Source organism: Micromys minutus (assembly GCF_963924665.1).
Source record: "Micromys minutus genome assembly, chromosome: 8".
NCBI lineage: Eukaryota > Metazoa > Chordata > Mammalia > Rodentia > Muridae > Micromys > Micromys minutus.
Window position 1 is genome coordinate 49,671,607 of NC_137977.1, and position 18,259 is coordinate 49,689,865.

Genomic DNA, 18,259 nt, shown 5'->3' on the forward strand with positions numbered 1-18,259 from the left:
TATATGTGTATAAACACACATGCAGGAAAAGATTAGAAAAAAATAATTATTACATTAGTTATTTCTCTGTGTTTTACACATGGCCTAGTCTATGACCATATAATTTTTATAATAAAAACTTATTCATGAAGAAAATTCAAGGCTATCAGACACAGTCAACTTTATAAAATAAGCACTCAGCCAAGATCTCGACAGTGTTGGAAGGTTCTTTGGCCCCGGAGGAGACAAGCCCAAATCCATCAGTAGTATTTCCTGGTGGTACTGTCCTTGGAGACAGGAAGAAGACAGAGTCCCCTTCCCTGAGGCACCGTGGACTCGAATTAAGGCATAGACAGCAGGGACTGAGCTTCCACATGTTTATTAGCCTATGCGCCTGGAGAATCTCAGCACTCTTGATACACACTTGTCTCGGGTTCCAGGGAGGAAGATGAGACTCTTCCACAGACACCACAGCAGCCAGTCAACGGAGGCAGCAGTTCCCACAGACCCAGAGCCAGGTTGCACTCTGACGCACCCATGGACTTAGGGAAAGAGTGGGTAACATAATGCTTGTGTTTAGTGCTGGAGGTCAAAGCAGGAGCCTCGCAGGGTAAGCACGCAACCCTAAGCTATGCACTCAGCCTTATATTTCATAAATTCACCATATTCACTTAAACTATGGCTCTATTACAAGACTATAAACTTCTCAGTCACTGATGGTAGCACTGAGGAGACACACCATACTAATCTGTCTGTTTCTCATAAGATAAAAATGTAAAATTCATCCCTGGGATGTCCCAGTAGACAGATATTCTACCTTCGAAAATGGACCCCAGAAAGGGTTGTAAGTGTTCACTGTATGTGTATATAAAAATAGAAACCTCAGTAAGAATTGAGCCCATTCTCCAAGAAACACAATTTTGTATGTCTGTGATGCTAGCACTCAGGAAATGGGAGCAGGAGGCACACTGGAGGCCAGTTTGGCCTACACAGGGAAGCAAGAAATAAAATAAAATAAAACAAAACATAGGCAGGGAGAAATCATAGTCTGTGCCCAGACAAATGTGGCTTCTGTCCCCATCATCCCCACTGGAGGCGTCTGGAGGCTGTACATCTGCCAATCCCACGGGTCCTCAGGCAGGGTCACAGCTGTTGGCTGGTGAAGAAGGATTTAGTCTTCCTGCAGACAGGATTTACACAGAGCGGACAGCTCAGACTCAACTGTGTGGAGCACAGCTTGTTTGACTGGATGTGGGAGTGCACCAGATCAGCAAGGGCCTGCAAGACACACAGCAGAGTCACCTGAGGCGAGAAGTCTGGGGGCCTGCCCTGCCTACACACCCTCAGCTTGTCCTGGGGATGATTACTCCAGATGGAGGTTTCTTTTAGACCGAGCTGAATGGAAGTGTAAAACATTGCCCGTTCTGGGCATCGTCAGCTCAAGCAACGTTAAAACAGAGACTTTGGGAAATGGATCCTCTTACCCCACCCACCACAGCTGTTCACTGAGAAGCTGACTTCAAATCAGGCAGCTGTAGGTGGGCAAACTGAGGAGGCTGGGGATACCTGCAGGAGAAAGGAGGAGCAGAGAAGGAATTCGCTCTTAGTTTTGTAATTAATTGGAACTCCAAATGTACTAATATGTGAGAAAACCAATATTCTGCAGGAGTTCCTCAAAGGACTGCTCTGCGCTGTGTTCTACTAAAATGGTTGTAACACCACGGTACCTTGGAGAACAATGGATTTCCATTAAGAGACTCCGCTCTTCTGATGTTTTCTGCTCCACACTGAATCAAATGAGAATGGGAAGAAAACACAGATACATTTTATTTTTCTTTCCTTTCCTTTCTTATTTTAAAGACATTAAGTACCACAAAAGAATAAATGCACATCACCTGAAATGTAAATACAGAGAATATCCAATAAAAAAGTACTTTAAAAGAGAGAGAAAAAAAGAATACACACATACACACACACACACACACACACACACACAAACACACACACATGCTCACACACACATATGCAACTCAGCCTGACTGTGATGTTCGCAGGCAGCTCCTGAATGACGGACGGTCATGGTCATGTCTGATGGACAGACTGACCAGGCTCTAGAACCTGCTCTTTTGGTTCTGTGTTGCCTTGGCCCTGTCCTTCCCACAGTTCCATGCACGCAGACCATGCTGGATGGGCCTTGGGAGCTAACCAAGCCCACATCCCTCTGCCCCCTTTCCTTTCTCTAATGCAGGCCTTGCAAACTCATCTAAGTAAATGTTACAGCAATTAAGTAAAATTTCCTATTTACTTTAATCCCATATAAGTGCTAAAATGAAGGAAATTAATTTATGAACTATAAAACATATCGGTTTTAAATTGGATCCATTGTAGAATTAGATTTTAAAATAAACTTCCATAGGGGGGGAAAATCTGAGTATTGTTCAGCATCATTCTTTTCCCCTGCTTTAAAAAAAAAACAAAACAAAAAAACAAACAAACAAACAAAAAACCCAGCTAATTATGCCCAGACAATAGAGAACTATGTATGATTTGCTCTGTGGCTCTTTCTCAGTCTCTTTCCCATCCACACTGAGACATACATAGTTAGTTGCTTTACCTTCTAGATTGACATTTACAGGAGAAGCCCACACGGGAAACCCATTGGTATTCAGCAAACACCTAGACCTCAACATGGAGGTTCTACTTAAAAAATAATAAAAAACCCAAATCCACAAAGTGCCCATGGCAGCAGAATCAGTGTGTTAGTGATCAGCAGGGCAGGCAGGCTAGGAAGACGCAAGAGCCACAAACCTGTCCACAGAACATTATTGGAAAAACAAAAGGATTTAGTCATGCAGTATGATAGTAAACATTTAAAAAAAGTCCACTGACTATTAATCAAGGATTTACTAGAAACAGTTACAGGCATTTGATCATATTTACTCACATGTACCCAAGATATGTATTTAAGAAAGGAAAATGGGGATCCCAAAACGGTGTGGATAAGATATCATTTGTTACACGCAGGAAAGCCTATTACTAATGTAGACACATTGAGGGAAAAGGGAGGTGTTTTATGAAAACATTAACAGACGTCCTCTTTGAGTAGTAGTGTGACCCACTCTTGACATGGCACCCTTTGGTATTATCTGAGAACTTTATTATCTTTATCAGCAAAAGGCAAAATGTCATTTCTATTTTGGAGCCAAACATTTTTTAAACTGTTAAAGTTATTTGTTTTAAGCATGCTGTATTTTCATATCAAAATAATGATAGTTGCATGTTTTCTTTATTCCCTACAAGGATCCATTTATTAATCACTAATAATCCTCTTGGTTACTAATAGTCTCCATTTATAATACAAATGAAAGGAAACTATCATTCAACATAGAGAAAAAACTTATTTTCAAACACCCTACACTAATTAAGTCTTATTATTATTACTGAAGTGTCTTTAGTATATTTAAAATTAGCCAAAGTCATGGTGGGCATACAGAGTTACCTATAAATGAAACCCAACAGCAACAATGAGACCTTATTTTTGCCAGTTGCAACTTAATTCCTAATGATTAGAAACTATAGGCTCCCCTTAACATACTAATGTTTGACTGGTGACTGGCATAAACACTAATATCTGACAACTGGTTCCAGTTCCGACCCTACCCACTCTCCACCCACCCCTCACCAACATCCAGTCCCAGAATGGGAGCAGGTTTCTGTGGAGCCAGACTTCCACAGGCCACAGATGGGAAGGCCATGAGCTCTCATCCAAGATGAGAGTGAGGAAAGGACTTCCTGGGTCCCTGTGCTTCCAAACACAGAAACACAGCAGTGAAGGTTTCAGGCTAGCTCTCAGAAGCTACAAGACAGGTGAGCAACAGTTTTTCTTCACCCTGAGTGACAAGTCACATCCATCTTATGCCAACAGTGGTATTTGTTATTTCAATCGTCAGATTGATCACAACTTGTTAGCAAACAGCTAATTAAGTGAGTGCACGGAAGAGGTCAAGAGAATCACAACACACACTGCCTCTGTGTTTATTCTATGTTCCTCTGAAATGTCAAAGACGCCTATGCCACAGACCCAACCAGAAACAGCAACAGTCCAAGAACTGCACTAAGTGGAAAGAGTGAATTATAGACCGATAAACATTTTCCCCCAGAATTAGTGAGAACACAAGTCCTTTTCACTAAAGATTTCACCTTTAGATGGCACAGTAACTCACACTGAACAAGTATTAGTTTCAGTGATACTGGGCAACATGGTTTAATAAAGACATAAATGTCCTCTCTACTGCTGATGTAGAATTAATTTATAAAGTACTATTCAAAATGAGGACTACACAATACATACAAACACACTAAAAGTTTGTCCATCTTCCCTTCTCTCTCTCTCTTTCCCCTCTTTTTGTTTGCTTTTTTTTTTTTTTCTGAGACAGGGTCTCTCTGTGTGGCCCTGGCTAACATAGAACTCACTAAGTAGACCAGGCTGGCCTTGAACTCCTTAATATCTGTTTGCCTTTGCCTTCCACTACCACCACACCCAGCCTCATAAACAGTCCTTTTTTTCAATGGTATAGTTTGATAGTCGCAGAAAAAAAATGTCCTTTTAAACGAAACCATGATGGAACTAAGAAACCATATGGGTACACTTACCTTCTGAGCTAACACTTGAGAGTATTCAATATCCAGTTCATAAAGTGTCTCAATGTGATCGCTGGTAAACGCTATTGGAACCAAGAGGATATTCTTCCTCCCCCGCTCACAAAGCCCTTTGATAGCTTCATCTGTCTGAGGGCCCAACCAGGGCACTGGACCAACCTATGAGAAAGAAGGACCACCAAAAAAATCAGCTGACACATCAACAACATACTATTATCAGGCCTCAACACATGCTGGGGCACACCCACATCTGCCCATCCTGGTGAGAGCCGCTCTTACACTCCTTGAACAGGTTTCACCATTTTTATACTGAAGCCAGAATCCTTCCATAGCTGGCCTGACCTGATGATACAAATAAGCCCCTTCTTTCATTAAAGCTAAAAGTCAGATAGGGACTGACACTGCTCTACCAGTTGTCCATGTCCCCTTCTGTCTGCTTGCTCTGACAGAGTTCTTTCTGCCCACTGTGAGCAGTCAACATACAGAAAAGCTGGCTGGCATGGAAGCATCCAAATCCTCATTTATAGGTAAGGGATAAAACACATGTTCTCAAGAGATGCTGGCCTGAAAACATGCAAGCTACCTACCTTGGACTGCCAAACCAGTCGGTAAGGGTTTGGGTAACCCAGCTTTTCCATGACTTTGTGGACAGTGGCTCCTACCTCTTGGGGATAGGGGTCCCCTCTGTTGACAACCTGCAGTAGACACAAAATAATAACGCAGCCACCAACAACGTGAAGGATGTCAAGCACCACTGGCTGTGCAGGCAGAAGATGAATGTGGGCTAGGCCCCTCCTTTGCTCTCTTCAAACTAGTGACAATTGGTAGAAAAGGTCCTTGGCTCCAGACTTTCATTATCTTTTCCTGTTACTGTACAGGGATACAGGCTTCACCTGTCTACCCCATCCCCACATTTGATGTGTACGGCAAGCACCCAATACCACAGTGATGAAAAGAAATACTAAGACAATGTTCTATGACATTGCTAGAGGCCAAAGGAGCACTAAAGCACGAATGTAGAAGAGATAAAGAAATAAAGGTGGCCTCTGGCCCGGTAACAATCACTACTTCAGGAAGAAGCCACTATCACAGCTCTGGGATGTCCCAGTGTAAATATCCGCCTGCCCTCTCTGCATGGACCCTCGGAAAGGGCTTGCATGACACCAGAAAGAAGACATCATCCCACTGGAACAGAACAGGAGGGCTCCCAATGGGAGGACCTTATCCCTAAAGCCATCCCTACCAACGTAGTGGCCGCTTTTTCCAGGTGAGCTGCACAGGGCTTGACTCTGGTGACCACCAGCATCCTCCACCTGAGGCTGGCTGGTTCCATCAATCGTGTGTTTCAGACTGATCACACCTAAGAAAATGGAATCTTCCACCTCTGTGGCTAGGAAAACAGAATTCTCAGGATGGGATGCTAGTTCTGAGAAAACGGAACTGGGGATTGTGGCCAAGACCTTTCAAATATCATACAGCACACAAGCCTGATATTTCTGCGTTTCCTGAGACACAACCACTGTAGTGCAGAAGGGTGACATTTTTTTCATGTTCCCATTGATTTTTCATTTTATAATTTACACACAGAAGTAATTTTAACAACATATTCTGGATATAAACTTTTGTCAGATTTATATGATTGAATAATTCTCCACGTGTGGCTTGAATTTTCAATTTTGTTTTTTTTTTTAATTTATTTATTTATTCACTTTACAACTTCAAATCACCCCTTCCTCTCCTCCCAGGACCACCCATTTCACCTTCCCCTTCTCTGAGGGGAAGCCGCCCTCTTGGTGTCATCCCCCACTAACACCCCACATACACCAACGCCACACATCAACTAATTTTGGGACTAAGCATATCTTCTCCCATTTAGGGACTTGGGATCCACAGGCAGGCATCAGGCTCAGAAATAGGCCCTGCTCCAGTTGTTGGGGACCTGCATGAAGGAGGTGATGTTTTGTGGACAAACTGGTATAACATGATGAACTAAAGATCACACACTGTATGTTGTATATTTTCTGGCCAAGCTGTGGTCCCTTGTCTTAGCAAATCAGAAACCTTGCAGGCTTCCTAGAAGGCACAGGCTTCTGATAAGTCTTGAGGACCAGAGTTAGGGCTCAGTGTGAGCAAAGCTGGCTGCACAGTTGCGTACAGGAAAACTGCACATTGTATTTCTTCCACAGAGCAGGCAAAAGCCTGCTTCTTTTAGCTGATGCATTTGTTAGAAACCCTAATATCTGAATGAATCTCCCAGTTATCGTTTTAAAGAAGGCTATTAATAAGAGATCTATTTGTGATACTGTGCGTTGAATTGATTGCTGGGAGGCTTTAGGAAGGGAGTTTATGAGCAAGCTAAGGCTGGGAGTTTAGAATCCATGCTTGCACTGAGCCGAGGAAAGAATGGAGCCGGGTCCACTTTACACATCCAGAAAGTGGGTCCTCTACCGCTAATAACGTGCTCTTACTTACAGACATCGGCAGGGAGTGGGCAGAAAACAGAATGACCACCTCGCTTCTCTTCTCCTTTGGGAAATGGTCCAGCTCTTTCAGAATGTGGTCTGCAAAGCACTGTGGGAACCCCAAGAATGGGAAGAGGGTGGTGAGAAGAGAACAAAGAACGAAGAAGGATCCGAGAAATGAGAGCTGTACTGACAACCTTAGCACAATCTTCAAAATCTGGAACCCTACCTCTTTTTAAAAAAAAAAAAAGCACAGCACAGTCTCTCTGCTTCGAAATGGCTCGCAATGGTTTCAGGGGCCTGGGGAATTTGATGGGAAACTTCTAAAGCTCACTAATGGCTCTCTGCAAATGAACGCGGAGGAGCCGCTTCCCCTCGGGAAGAGCAGGGCACACTTCCAGATGGAAAGGAAACCCAGATGGGAAGGAGAGGTTGTTTTAAGACCTCACATTTGCTCTGTTAGCAGGAAAACAGCTTACAGGGTCTTTCTAAACCTCCCTTACTTTGGCTTTCAGGCCCTATCACATTAAAATACATTAGCCAGAAATAGGAGAGAAATAAGAAAATACTCTTCTATTTTTATGACATCTTTCTTATGTCCAGGGTCTGCACCACAGCACTCCTTCTCACACACTTCCTAATGACAGATGATGAGCTGGGCAGCCCCATTAAACACAGGGGAAGGCTGTGGCTGATGTGAGGGATAGCTGGCCATATGTGTACATGTGGACTAGAATCCGGGCCCTGCTGCTTTCCAACCTCTGCCCGCCAGACCAGCTCCCTCCCGCTTCTAGTTGGCACTTGCTGATTCTCACGGGTAGGTGCTGAAACACCAGATCTGAAGAGCCTTTCTTTCATCTCACACTTGAATCATTCTTTGTCGTCTGGCTTATAAGGAAATACAAGGCAAAGGACAGGAATGGGCCAACTGATAAACTGGAATATGGCTGGGCTGGGAATCAGACAGAAGTTGTTATCAGTGTTAAAATAAACTTCTGCAGCATTTTCTATTGTAGTTACATTAAGAATACACCCCTGATCTTAAGGTTGTGTGTGTGTGTGTTCTCAAGTAGCTCAGAAACAATATATGTACAGACACAGACATATATACACAGAGCACGTAATTGATGGGTCAAGTGAGACAAACACATCAATACGGGTAAGAACAGATGCCAGTTTATTGCACCTTTTTAAAGACTTTACTTATTTTGTGTGTGGGGGTGTTTTGTCTGCATGTATGGCTGTGCACAATGTGTATACACATATGTGCACACACAGAAGCCAGAGCCCATCAGATCCCCTAAGACTAAAGTTACTAAGGGTTGTGAGCTACCAATTGGGTTATGTCCATACGAGTGAAGGTGCCCACGGGGCCCAGAGGACACATCGGGTCCCCGGAGCTGAGCTACAGCAGTTGTGAGCCACTGGAGCTGGCTCCTGGGAACTCAGCCAGAGCAGTGGTATGTGGTCCTAACCAAAGGGCCAGCTCTCCGGACACATTCATTATCCTTTTAACTAATAATCTTGTAACAATTTTGCATGTCAGAATAATTTCCAAATAAAAATTAAAGAACTTATTCAGAAGTTTTTGTAAGCAAATGCCCTAATGAAGAAAATGAAACTTAGAGAAGGTATCTGGGGTTCTCTTTCTCCTTCTCCCTTCCCCCTCATCTTGTTGTGTGATAGCATTTGATACAAACAAAAGCTATATTTCTATAGTGTTCATAATGTTTAGGAAGCAAGACTGCTCAGAAAGGATGATTTTTAGAGAATAGCCTACATAAAGAAGCCACTGCAAAGTTTATGTGAGACCCTGGAATACACATTTACTGCAACTACTCCAAAAGCGAGATAAATAGCAGATTAGAGAAATGGTTATAAATGTGACAATTTTGAGTCCAGTACTGATAACATGCAGAAATATAAGATTTAAGGCCCTAGTTTTTAGTTGAGTCTATGTAAGAGTTTTAGGGGATTGCCTCCTCCCCACCTCTTTTCTTTCCCCAGCTTGTAAAATTGCAAGTAAGAACACAATTCCTCAGGGTTTGCAAGAGTCACTAAGCCATCTTCAAAACTCAAGCGGCATGGGCAAACAGAAGTGCTACTTAAATCACCTAAGACCCATCTGCAGGATTTTCCTGCACAGCCCCTGTGCACAATGAAAGCAGCAAGGCCTCTCAGAGCCTTCAATCACACCAGCCAGGAGGGCAGATAAATGCCTCTAAAATTCCCTTTCATTTCATGAACAGAGACTTCCTCGGTTAAGAGACCTTTCCATCTTTCTGCTTCCCCCCTTTCAAAGGGCTGAATTTTAATGCAAATCTAATTACTCCCGCGATCAGGGCAGGCAGATGCTGTGCAGATCCCTAGTTCCTGTGCCACATGTCAGCTCAGACCTGCAATACCCCTCCTTCCCGGCCACGGCTTCAATAGCAGCATTCCGGGCCTTAGGCGCTCCTGCTACCCTGGCTGAACCCAGGAGAACGATGAACGCTGGACACACGCAGCCCACAGCGACAGCCCACAGCGACACCCATTCCTAGGGGACCTCTTTTACGCCTACACAAGTGTTAACCCCTTCCCTGCCCACAGGACATCACTCTGGGGAAGCCAGCCTGATTTTAATGCCGTCTACTGCCATCTAGTGGTCACATGTTTAAGTGCAGATATTTGCCAAAGATCACAGAATGAACAGAGTATATAAAATAAATCCAAACCACTTCATATATCTCAACTTAAAATAAATCAAAAACAAAAATTCCTACAGACTCAAAACCCTATCCAAATTGATCTTGATTTGTTTTTAAAACCAACTTCACTCTCATGTTGTTTTTTTTTTTAAATAAGGTAGTACCAATTTAAAGCTAATGGTTTTAGAATTGTCATTTTAACTGATACTTCTAAAATAAAAGTACCCACTGACAGCATAATTTAACTGATTCTTCTAAAATAAAATACCCACTGACAGAATATTACAAAGGTAAGTGTACACAAGAAATGAAAAATTTCTTTCGATCTATAAAACTTACCCATTAGAATGTTTACTTTCATGTTTCCAAACACGTACCTATACACTATCTTCGCTTTCTTAATCCTTTGATGTTTTTAAAAGACTTAAAAATATAGGATTTAAGTAATTTGTTGATCATTCAATCTAGACATGTAAGTTAGTGGAAATCGATATAATCCTTAATGCTCTTCTAGCTGCTGCAAAATACAAACTCAAAATCTAACTGCAGTACTAAAGTATAATCTGAAGAAAGAAAAGAGTCTGGTCATTTTAACCTTCAAATGTACTGTCATTTTTCACGAAAAGTGAAAAGTCTAATGATGTGGTTTTAATTCCCAGCATGCAATTTGAGCAGGAGAAAACGGGCTCAGTGGGCATCTCCAACAGAGCCAAGCTGAATGGCGCTGGATGCTGTGCGGACGGAGGCTGCCATGGGCATACACACCTGGATGAGGAGGGGATGCGTGGGCCACCTGTCGATTGTGCTCCACTTCATGGTGGGCTTCCGTCCCACCTCGTTATAGTACCTGTAAATGGCATTTAAGCTGCTGCCTGAAATACAAGGGAGCCATTTAGTAGATGCACTTGACTGCAGTGAAAATACAACTCGGACTAGCAAAGGCAATAATTGTGAGTTCAAAGTGGGCAGCTGCGTCTATACAGAAAGCCAGTCTAATTACAACCTTTTCAACACTCTAAAATGCATATAGATTTAACAACCCTGCAAATGAAGATCACTAAAGAACAATCAATTTCAACAGACCTTCAAAGATTACTAAGGCCATTTCTACCGAGAAATGTGCGGGCCGTGAGCCTATGCGACATAAGCTATTGTGGACTTGCAAGGCCCCAGTCCTACAACTGAGAGCACGTGAAGAAAACGCTCCTATTATGGGCAGAATCGGCCTCATTACATGCAGTGTGGGGGGTGGGGAGAGACAGAAGTGGGCTGTTATCCCAGCATGTGGATACTGCTCTGCTTTATCCTAGTGGGGCCACGTTCTGCTATTTTCCTTTAGAACTGCTTCATTTCACCAAGTTTCTGTGTTAGATTGTGCATTAGTCTATATTGGAGCAGTTTGGATATTTTCACTCAATATTATAAGTTAATTATTTCTCATGTTCAAATGAAAGCGTTAGAACCACCCTTTCTAAAGATGTCCTCATAGAACAAACAGCCTATTGAGGGGTCGAGAGACCCTGTATTTAATCAACTTTTACTAAATGTATCATTCCCTGGAGTAAAGTAAGTAAACACTCCACTCTACCAAGTAACCTAACAAAAATTGTGTTCTAAATGAAAGGTGAAAATGACAACCCAAAGTCCAGAAGTGGGTTGGCAGACTGAAGTCACGGCTTTTCCCTGGCCTGGGGAAGCTGGCACGGGGGTCAGACCCTAAGGCCTATGAAACCAATCCTGACAGGACCCTCTTATTCAGTCCTAAACAGATCAAGTTCCAACATGTCTGTGCCCCACATCAGTTTCCTGGGTTTTTGTCATAGAAATCAGTTAAGTTGCCAGTTTAAAAAGCTTACTTGGGGCACAGATATACTTTAGCTCAGGCTAAGATTCAACTTGTATTTAAAAAAATCAATGGGTTCAATTTCAGTGAGTAGAAGAATATAATGAAGTAAGAGAATACAAGCTTGGGGGTCAAAATAATCTCCAGTAGAATTCAAAGTGCCCCATGATCTTCACATAGCAGACCTCCCTGATCACGTGGGCATGGTTTTCTGATGGGCAGAAGGGCTTCTGGGAGCCACGTTAGCTCCCTCGTGTCTGTGGAGAACATACTACAGAAGAAGTAGTTAAGAAGGGGAAATGCAAATGAGGAAGTTGCCATGAGAAATTCATAGACTCCGTTTAAAAGACAAAGTAGCAAAGGAGATTATTGGCCTCAAAGAAACAAATGTAGTTCCTGAAACGTTTATAGCTCAGAAGTCCAGATGCTTAGAGGACAGCAGTGTGCCCTGAGCTCCGACCACCAGCGAGCTAAAGCGAGCATCTGCTGCCACACAAATAATGACTTTTAACTTACATACTTTTGCGAACAGACATCTATCTGTATGTTAAGGGACATTTTGCAAAGCAAGATAAAAATAGACCTTGAAAATACTAAGATCTGACTCATTCTCCAATAATATGTTACCAGTTATTTTAAAACTGTAGATTCCCAAAGTAAATCACAATTCAATGCATGTGAAAAACTAGGCATTTTAACAGATGGCTCTCCCTTCCCCCTCCCCCAACACACATCGCCTCACATTGGTTCTTATTGTTGTTGCTGTTTTTGTTTGTTGTTGGGTTTACTTGTTTTTGAGATGGGGTCTTCTTATATGGCCTTGGCTGTCCAAGAACTCATTAAGTTGATCAGGCTGGCCTCAAGCTCATAGAGATCTGCCTGCCTCTGCCTAGGATTAGAGGTGTGAGCCACCACACCTGGCTAGGATAGATTTTTAAATTAACACATAAATAAAAATAGTATTTTCTGTATCACACAGACACTTCTGCTTTCAAAATGAAAGGAGCCATTCCCTTTTCCCTTAATAAAAATTTTAGGGTAGACATAAAAATAAGCTTATGATACAAACCTAGAAAGTGATCTGTTAACCAACTGTATTCAAGTAGTAACCAAGCACATCCACCACCCACCATTTGGCCAACGATTCCAGCAGCACACGAAGCGTGCAGTTTCAAAGCAACTCCTGGGCTAACTCTGCGAGGGAAAGCCGCCTTCGATATGTGCTTACCTGTGGTGGAGCAGCTATACTGAGGGTACTGTGTGAAAGCAATGGCCCTTTCTACTCCATCTCTCTCCATCTCTTCAATTGCCTCTTCTGTCAAGGGATGGACGTACCGGAATCCAATATAGTATTTGTGAGGTGCTATTAGGAAGCACAAGCGGAAAGGAGAAGGGATTAATCTTTATATAGATTCCTCAGAGTCACCAAACATAGTGTAATGGCCAGAACAATAAACGACTAACCTAATTTTCTACAATGCTGATATGGTGAGCAAGTTAGGACAGCCCTGGCATCTTGTCCGTCCTTTAGCAGGCACAGGGCCACTTGGTCATTCTCTGAGATCAGCAGTCCTAGCTGCCTACCTTTTGTTAACATGATCATCTTTGAAATGCAAACATTTGTTCTTAATTCTCCGTCCTCATTAGGCATAAAGAGACTGAAGAAAAGAGAGGGGGAAGGAACCCAAAACTAGTATCTAGCTGGGTGTGGTGGCAGAGCCTTTAATCCTAGCCTCAGGAGGGGGATCTCTGTGAGTTTGAGGACAGCCTGCTCTATATAGCAGGTTTCATGCTACCCAGTGAGACTCCATTTCGTTTTTTAAAATGTAGTACTCATTTTTGACATGTACTGTCTTCAGTGAGCAAAGTGGCACATGCCTGTAACCTCCAACACTCAGAAAGCAAGAACACAAGGCCAAATTAAGGCAAGCTGGGGCTATAAGTTCAAGGCCAGCCTGAGCTACATTGATAGAACACATCTCAAAACCAAACCAAACAAACAAACGAGGGCTGCTGGGGCATTGTAGAAGTGAGCCCGATCAGAGTACTCAAGTGTCTGCGGCAGGACACTGGAGTCTGAAGTCAGCGTAATCCAGAGCAAGCTCAGGGCTTCTGAGCATCACTCTCAGATAAGCCCTGCAGTCTGGAGGAAGCAGAGAGTAGCACACATGTCTACAAGAGACAAAGAACAGCTAAGTTGCCTGGAAGAGGAAAAGATGTCCAGCCTGTGGAGATGGCTGCTGGCTGTGCAGTGGGCTCCAGGTCACATGCTGTGGTGGGCTTTGGTGACGCAGCTGCATCAGAGGCAATACTGTCCCTGTAATAAGCTCAGTAAAACTCACTGGTTCACCAGTTTATCCATACTTTGCTCTATCTGTTTCCTATCTGGAGGAGATGTTTGTTCATGTCTCTCCCCAGAAGTAGAGTCACTAAGGGGATAGTGACTTGCCAAAGGGTCACGAGTACCAAGGCCCACTAAGGGCTAGGAACCCAAGGAGAGCCTTCAAGGTCCAGAGAAACAAAAGGTGGCTCCCAAGGGAGGCGACTCTGCTGCCTGAGTGAACGTGGTCAGGCAAGCTGGCTCTGTGGAGGGTATATGCAATGTGCTCATATTCTTCCCGTGCGTAACTGCCATATGTTCAGTGAGCACATAGACCTGGAGGCTGGATGGATGGATGGATGAAAGACACAGGTACAGGAATCAATGGGTAGAAGCGTAGGTAAATATATGGGCAAATGACAGACCAAACAGAGGAGAAAAGACAATTTTATGCCACATTGAGTGATTTAATGACTTATCATGCAAGCCACTGAGCTTAGCCCCAAACTGTAGTGAGTCCTGGATATTTTAAAAATAAATCTCTAGAGAACAGAATGCTCAGTCACTAGATTAAAAGGCCACCTTCCCAGCAACTTCAAGTACAAAGTGAGTACTCTGATCCTTTGATGGCTGACATAAGCAGAGGAAAATGAATGTCGGAACCTGCCCACATGTAAATTCTTGGCTTTGCATTATATGGCCTTACAATAAAATGACCAGACAGTAAGTGGGGAACCACTTTTGATAGAAAATGGGAAGGTTCCCTGGGACTCTGTTAGATAAACCTGGGAACCTGAGCCATAGAAAGTCTGGACATCCAACAGCTTCCTCACAGGGACCAGAGGAAAAAAAGGTGAAAAGGTGGAAAGGAGGCATTCCTGTCTGGTTTGTTACTGTTCTTTGTCTGTTTTGGGTTTTTGAGACAAGGTCTCTATGTAGTCCTGGCTGTCCTGGAATAGACTGAGTAGACCAGGCTGGTCTTGAACTCACAGATATCTGCCTGCCTTTACTCTCAAGTGCTGGGATTAAAGGTGTGGGCCACCACTCTGGCTTTCCTGGCTGTTTTCTTCCTCAGGCCTGATATCTGATGGGGCTCTTCATGGGGGGCAGACACTGTAGTAACATAGAAACCTTTCTAACTCTTCTCTCCATTAAATAAATTGCACACCAAATTCACTACCATGATAAGCTGGCAACAGTCAGGGGTAGGTAGAGACATCGGCGTTTTTCTGTCATATGTAAAGAGGTGCACTACGGCCTGTGTGCAGGAACTGTGAACGAAAGGCCCCTGAGCCACAAAAATGGTGAGAGGCAAACCTGAGAGGTCAGAAGTGCAGCTGAACAGTTTGCTAGGTGAGATGGTCGGCTGGGGGAGGAGAGAACTGGGTCCCTTGATGAGAATGTTCGAGCTGATGTTCAGTGATACTTTCTAAGAGAGCGCTGCCTAGTGGGCTGTTCTCTTTGAGGGTCCCAACATCATGAACTCTTGTTGAATATGAAGCTGTAGAATGTAGTTACAATGAACATATGCCTTAGCTAGAACTTTTTTCAGTTTTAGTATTTCTCATTATGCTGGCTGGTTTTGTCAGGTTGACACAAACCAGAGTCACCTGGGAAGGGGGACGGTAACATGAGGGATTGCTCCATCAGGTTGGTTCGTGGGAATGTCTGTGAGGCATTTTCTTGACTAATGATTGATATGGGGAAGGGCAAGCTCACTACTGACAGTGCCATGCCTGGGCAGGAGGTCCTGGATGGCATAAGAAAGCCAGCTGAGCCAGCCAGCCATAAGGAACCAGCAAGGAAGCAGTGCTCCTCCGTGGTCTCTGCGTTAGGCCCTGCCTCAGCTTTTTCTTTAGCTTCCCTCTGTGATGTACACGGAAATGTAAAATGAAATAAACTTCTTTCCCCTAAGTGGCTTCAGGTCAGTACAGTGTCACAATGACAGGAAGCAAACCAGGACACTCATGGCGCTCATGTGTTATGTGGACCCGTGTCCTACAGTCAAGCCTCGGACGGGAATAAATGCAGCATCTGCAGCTCACTCTTGCACTTAATATCTCGGTGTGTGCAGAGGTTATCACAAGTTACCAGATGTGTGCCATCAGAGCCCGGCCAATGCAGCAACTCCTGCCTCACAGTGGAGCTGTGGTTGGCTGCAAGCGTGGCTGAAGGCTGCCCAGTGCCTCAGTCTGAGTGACAGCAAGTGACTTCTCTAAATGCTCACCTAATAATCATCCAGTTAGAAGAAAAGGTCACAACAGTCTTACCCTAGGTGCCTGGAGTGTTGTCTCTTCTTTACAACCCAGCTCAACTGAACTTTAAATTTCCTTTTGAAACACTTGCCGACTTTTCAGTTTGTTTACTTGTAACACAGGAAGTAATTTTTGAAGGTTCTACAGGCAGAGGACAATGCCTTGAGAATTCAGTCAGTTGACCATGAATCATGTCTTATAGGAACTCACAAATCAGTACTTGTTAATACCAGAACCAAGAAAATGGATCAGTGGATAAAATGCTTACACTACACGCATGAAGACTCAAATTCAGATCTAGTGACACATAAAAGCTGGCCAGGAGAGGTGGCCACCTGCAATCCCAGCACGTAGAAGGCAGAGGGGAGAGATCCCAAGGTAAGCTGACTCGCTTAGACTCACTAGATTGGTGAGCTCTGAGTTAAACTGAAAGACCACCCTCCGTATATGAAGAGGAGAGCAATGGAGGAAGACATCAAACCTTAACTTTGGGCTTCCACATGTACCCTTACCATCCACACACAGGTGCTCCCACTGTTACAAACATGCAATGTATACATCACAGTCACATACTCTCCTACATCCACACTACACGTTCTTTCTCCATCTTACACACATACACTTACATACACACATTCTCTCTCCCTCTTATACCCACACACTCACATTTTCTCATCCTCTCTCTTACTCACACACACTCCCTCTCTCCTACACACACTCACACTCACGTTCTCTCCCTCTCTCTTACACACTCACACATCCTCTCCCCCTCTCTCTTATACCCACATACTCACATTTTCTCATCCTCTCTTTTACACACTCTCTCTCATAAACACACACACACACACACACATGCTCTCTCCCTCTCTCTCTTACACTCACACATTCTCTTTCCTCTTTCTTACACATATTCTCTCTCCCTCTCTCTTACACACACACACTATGCTCATGCAGAGAATCTTCTTGCCTTTGTCCCCTGGGCGCTGGGATTATAGGAATCCTCTAAATTCTATTTTAGCAAGCCGAGCACAGAATTAGTGAGAAGGGCACACCTGTGTCGGGGGACAGCTCATCCAGCAGCTTCACCATGCCTTCTCCTTGCTTGGAAGTCCACATCTTGATGGGTGATCCACCTCCAATTCTGCGATACTGCTCTTGAATTTTGGGGGTTCGGCGTTTGGCGATGAATGGTGCGAGCTTACTAAACCAGGGGACATATAAGTGAGTGGATTTGATTCCACCTTTGCAACTTGAGATACATGTTCTACTCACTAAAGAAGACATGAGTAAAATTTAAGGAGAACCAAACAAGACAAGCAGTTAGAAATGTGGCCGTGAGGCCCCTGACAATCCAGCATGGATCTGAGAGTTCACCCCTGCACTCCACGAGTGTTCTATCCTGCACACTCTGGATACCTCACATCCCTGACCTGGACGCTGCTAGCTACCATCCTACATGCTGAATATGAACCTAACAACAATCAGGGGAGAAAGCACAGGAAGCATACATTATTTTCTGTTGGTGTGTTTGGTTCTGTGACACTGGCCAGGCCCTCAGAGCACTGGGCAAAGAATTTGCTGTTGAACTGAAGCCCCAGGACTGGCCCCATTTGTTTTTTGTTACTTGGACTGCCCTGGAACTATAGTGCTGCTCATGCTGGCCCTGGGGACTGCTTCCTCAGCCTCTTGCTTCAACAAGCCTGACGCACCTAGGACTATTCTGAAAGCATTTTTTTTTGTTATATTTCCTATTGATTGTATGTATTTGTGGGGGCATACAGGTGTGTGCACATGTGTGTATACACTCTGGAACAAACTTGGTAGACAGAGGACAACTTGCCTGAGCTGAGTTGGTTCTCTCCTTCTACCATGTGAGTCCCTCCATGATATGTACACACACACACACACACATACACCCACACACACACACACACACAAACACACACCAAATAAAATGTAAAAAGAAATTTATCCTTTGGTGTTATGGAACAGGTTTTGGTGGAGCAGCATAAAGCTTAAGTTGCAACCAAGACTTTCTTATGCATCTATAT

At 43.7% G+C, this 18,259-nt stretch overlaps 1 protein-coding gene across 2 annotated transcripts in view; it reads right to left on the reverse strand.

Moving 5' to 3' along the window:
• Positions 1 to 342: 342 nt before the first annotated feature.
• The window catches only part of FECH (ferrochelatase), a 36,273-nt gene continuing 18,356 nt past the window's right edge, over positions 343 to 18,259 (reverse strand). For both annotated transcript variants that reach the window (XM_080919700.1, XM_080919701.1), the window contains 8 exons: positions 17,261 to 17,409; positions 12,862 to 12,996; positions 10,556 to 10,662; positions 7,111 to 7,209; positions 5,226 to 5,333; positions 4,633 to 4,797; positions 1,707 to 1,766; positions 343 to 1,257 (listed from right to left, as the gene is read on the reverse strand). In XM_080919700.1, the coding sequence (XP_080775826.1) occupies positions 1,123 to 1,257; positions 1,707 to 1,766; positions 4,633 to 4,797; positions 5,226 to 5,333; positions 7,111 to 7,209; positions 10,556 to 10,662; positions 12,862 to 12,996; positions 17,261 to 17,409 (958 nt within the window). In that variant the 3' untranslated portion in view covers positions 343 to 1,122. The remainder of the gene's footprint in view (positions 1,258 to 1,706; positions 1,767 to 4,632; positions 4,798 to 5,225; positions 5,334 to 7,110; positions 7,210 to 10,555; positions 10,663 to 12,861; positions 12,997 to 17,260; positions 17,410 to 18,259) is intronic.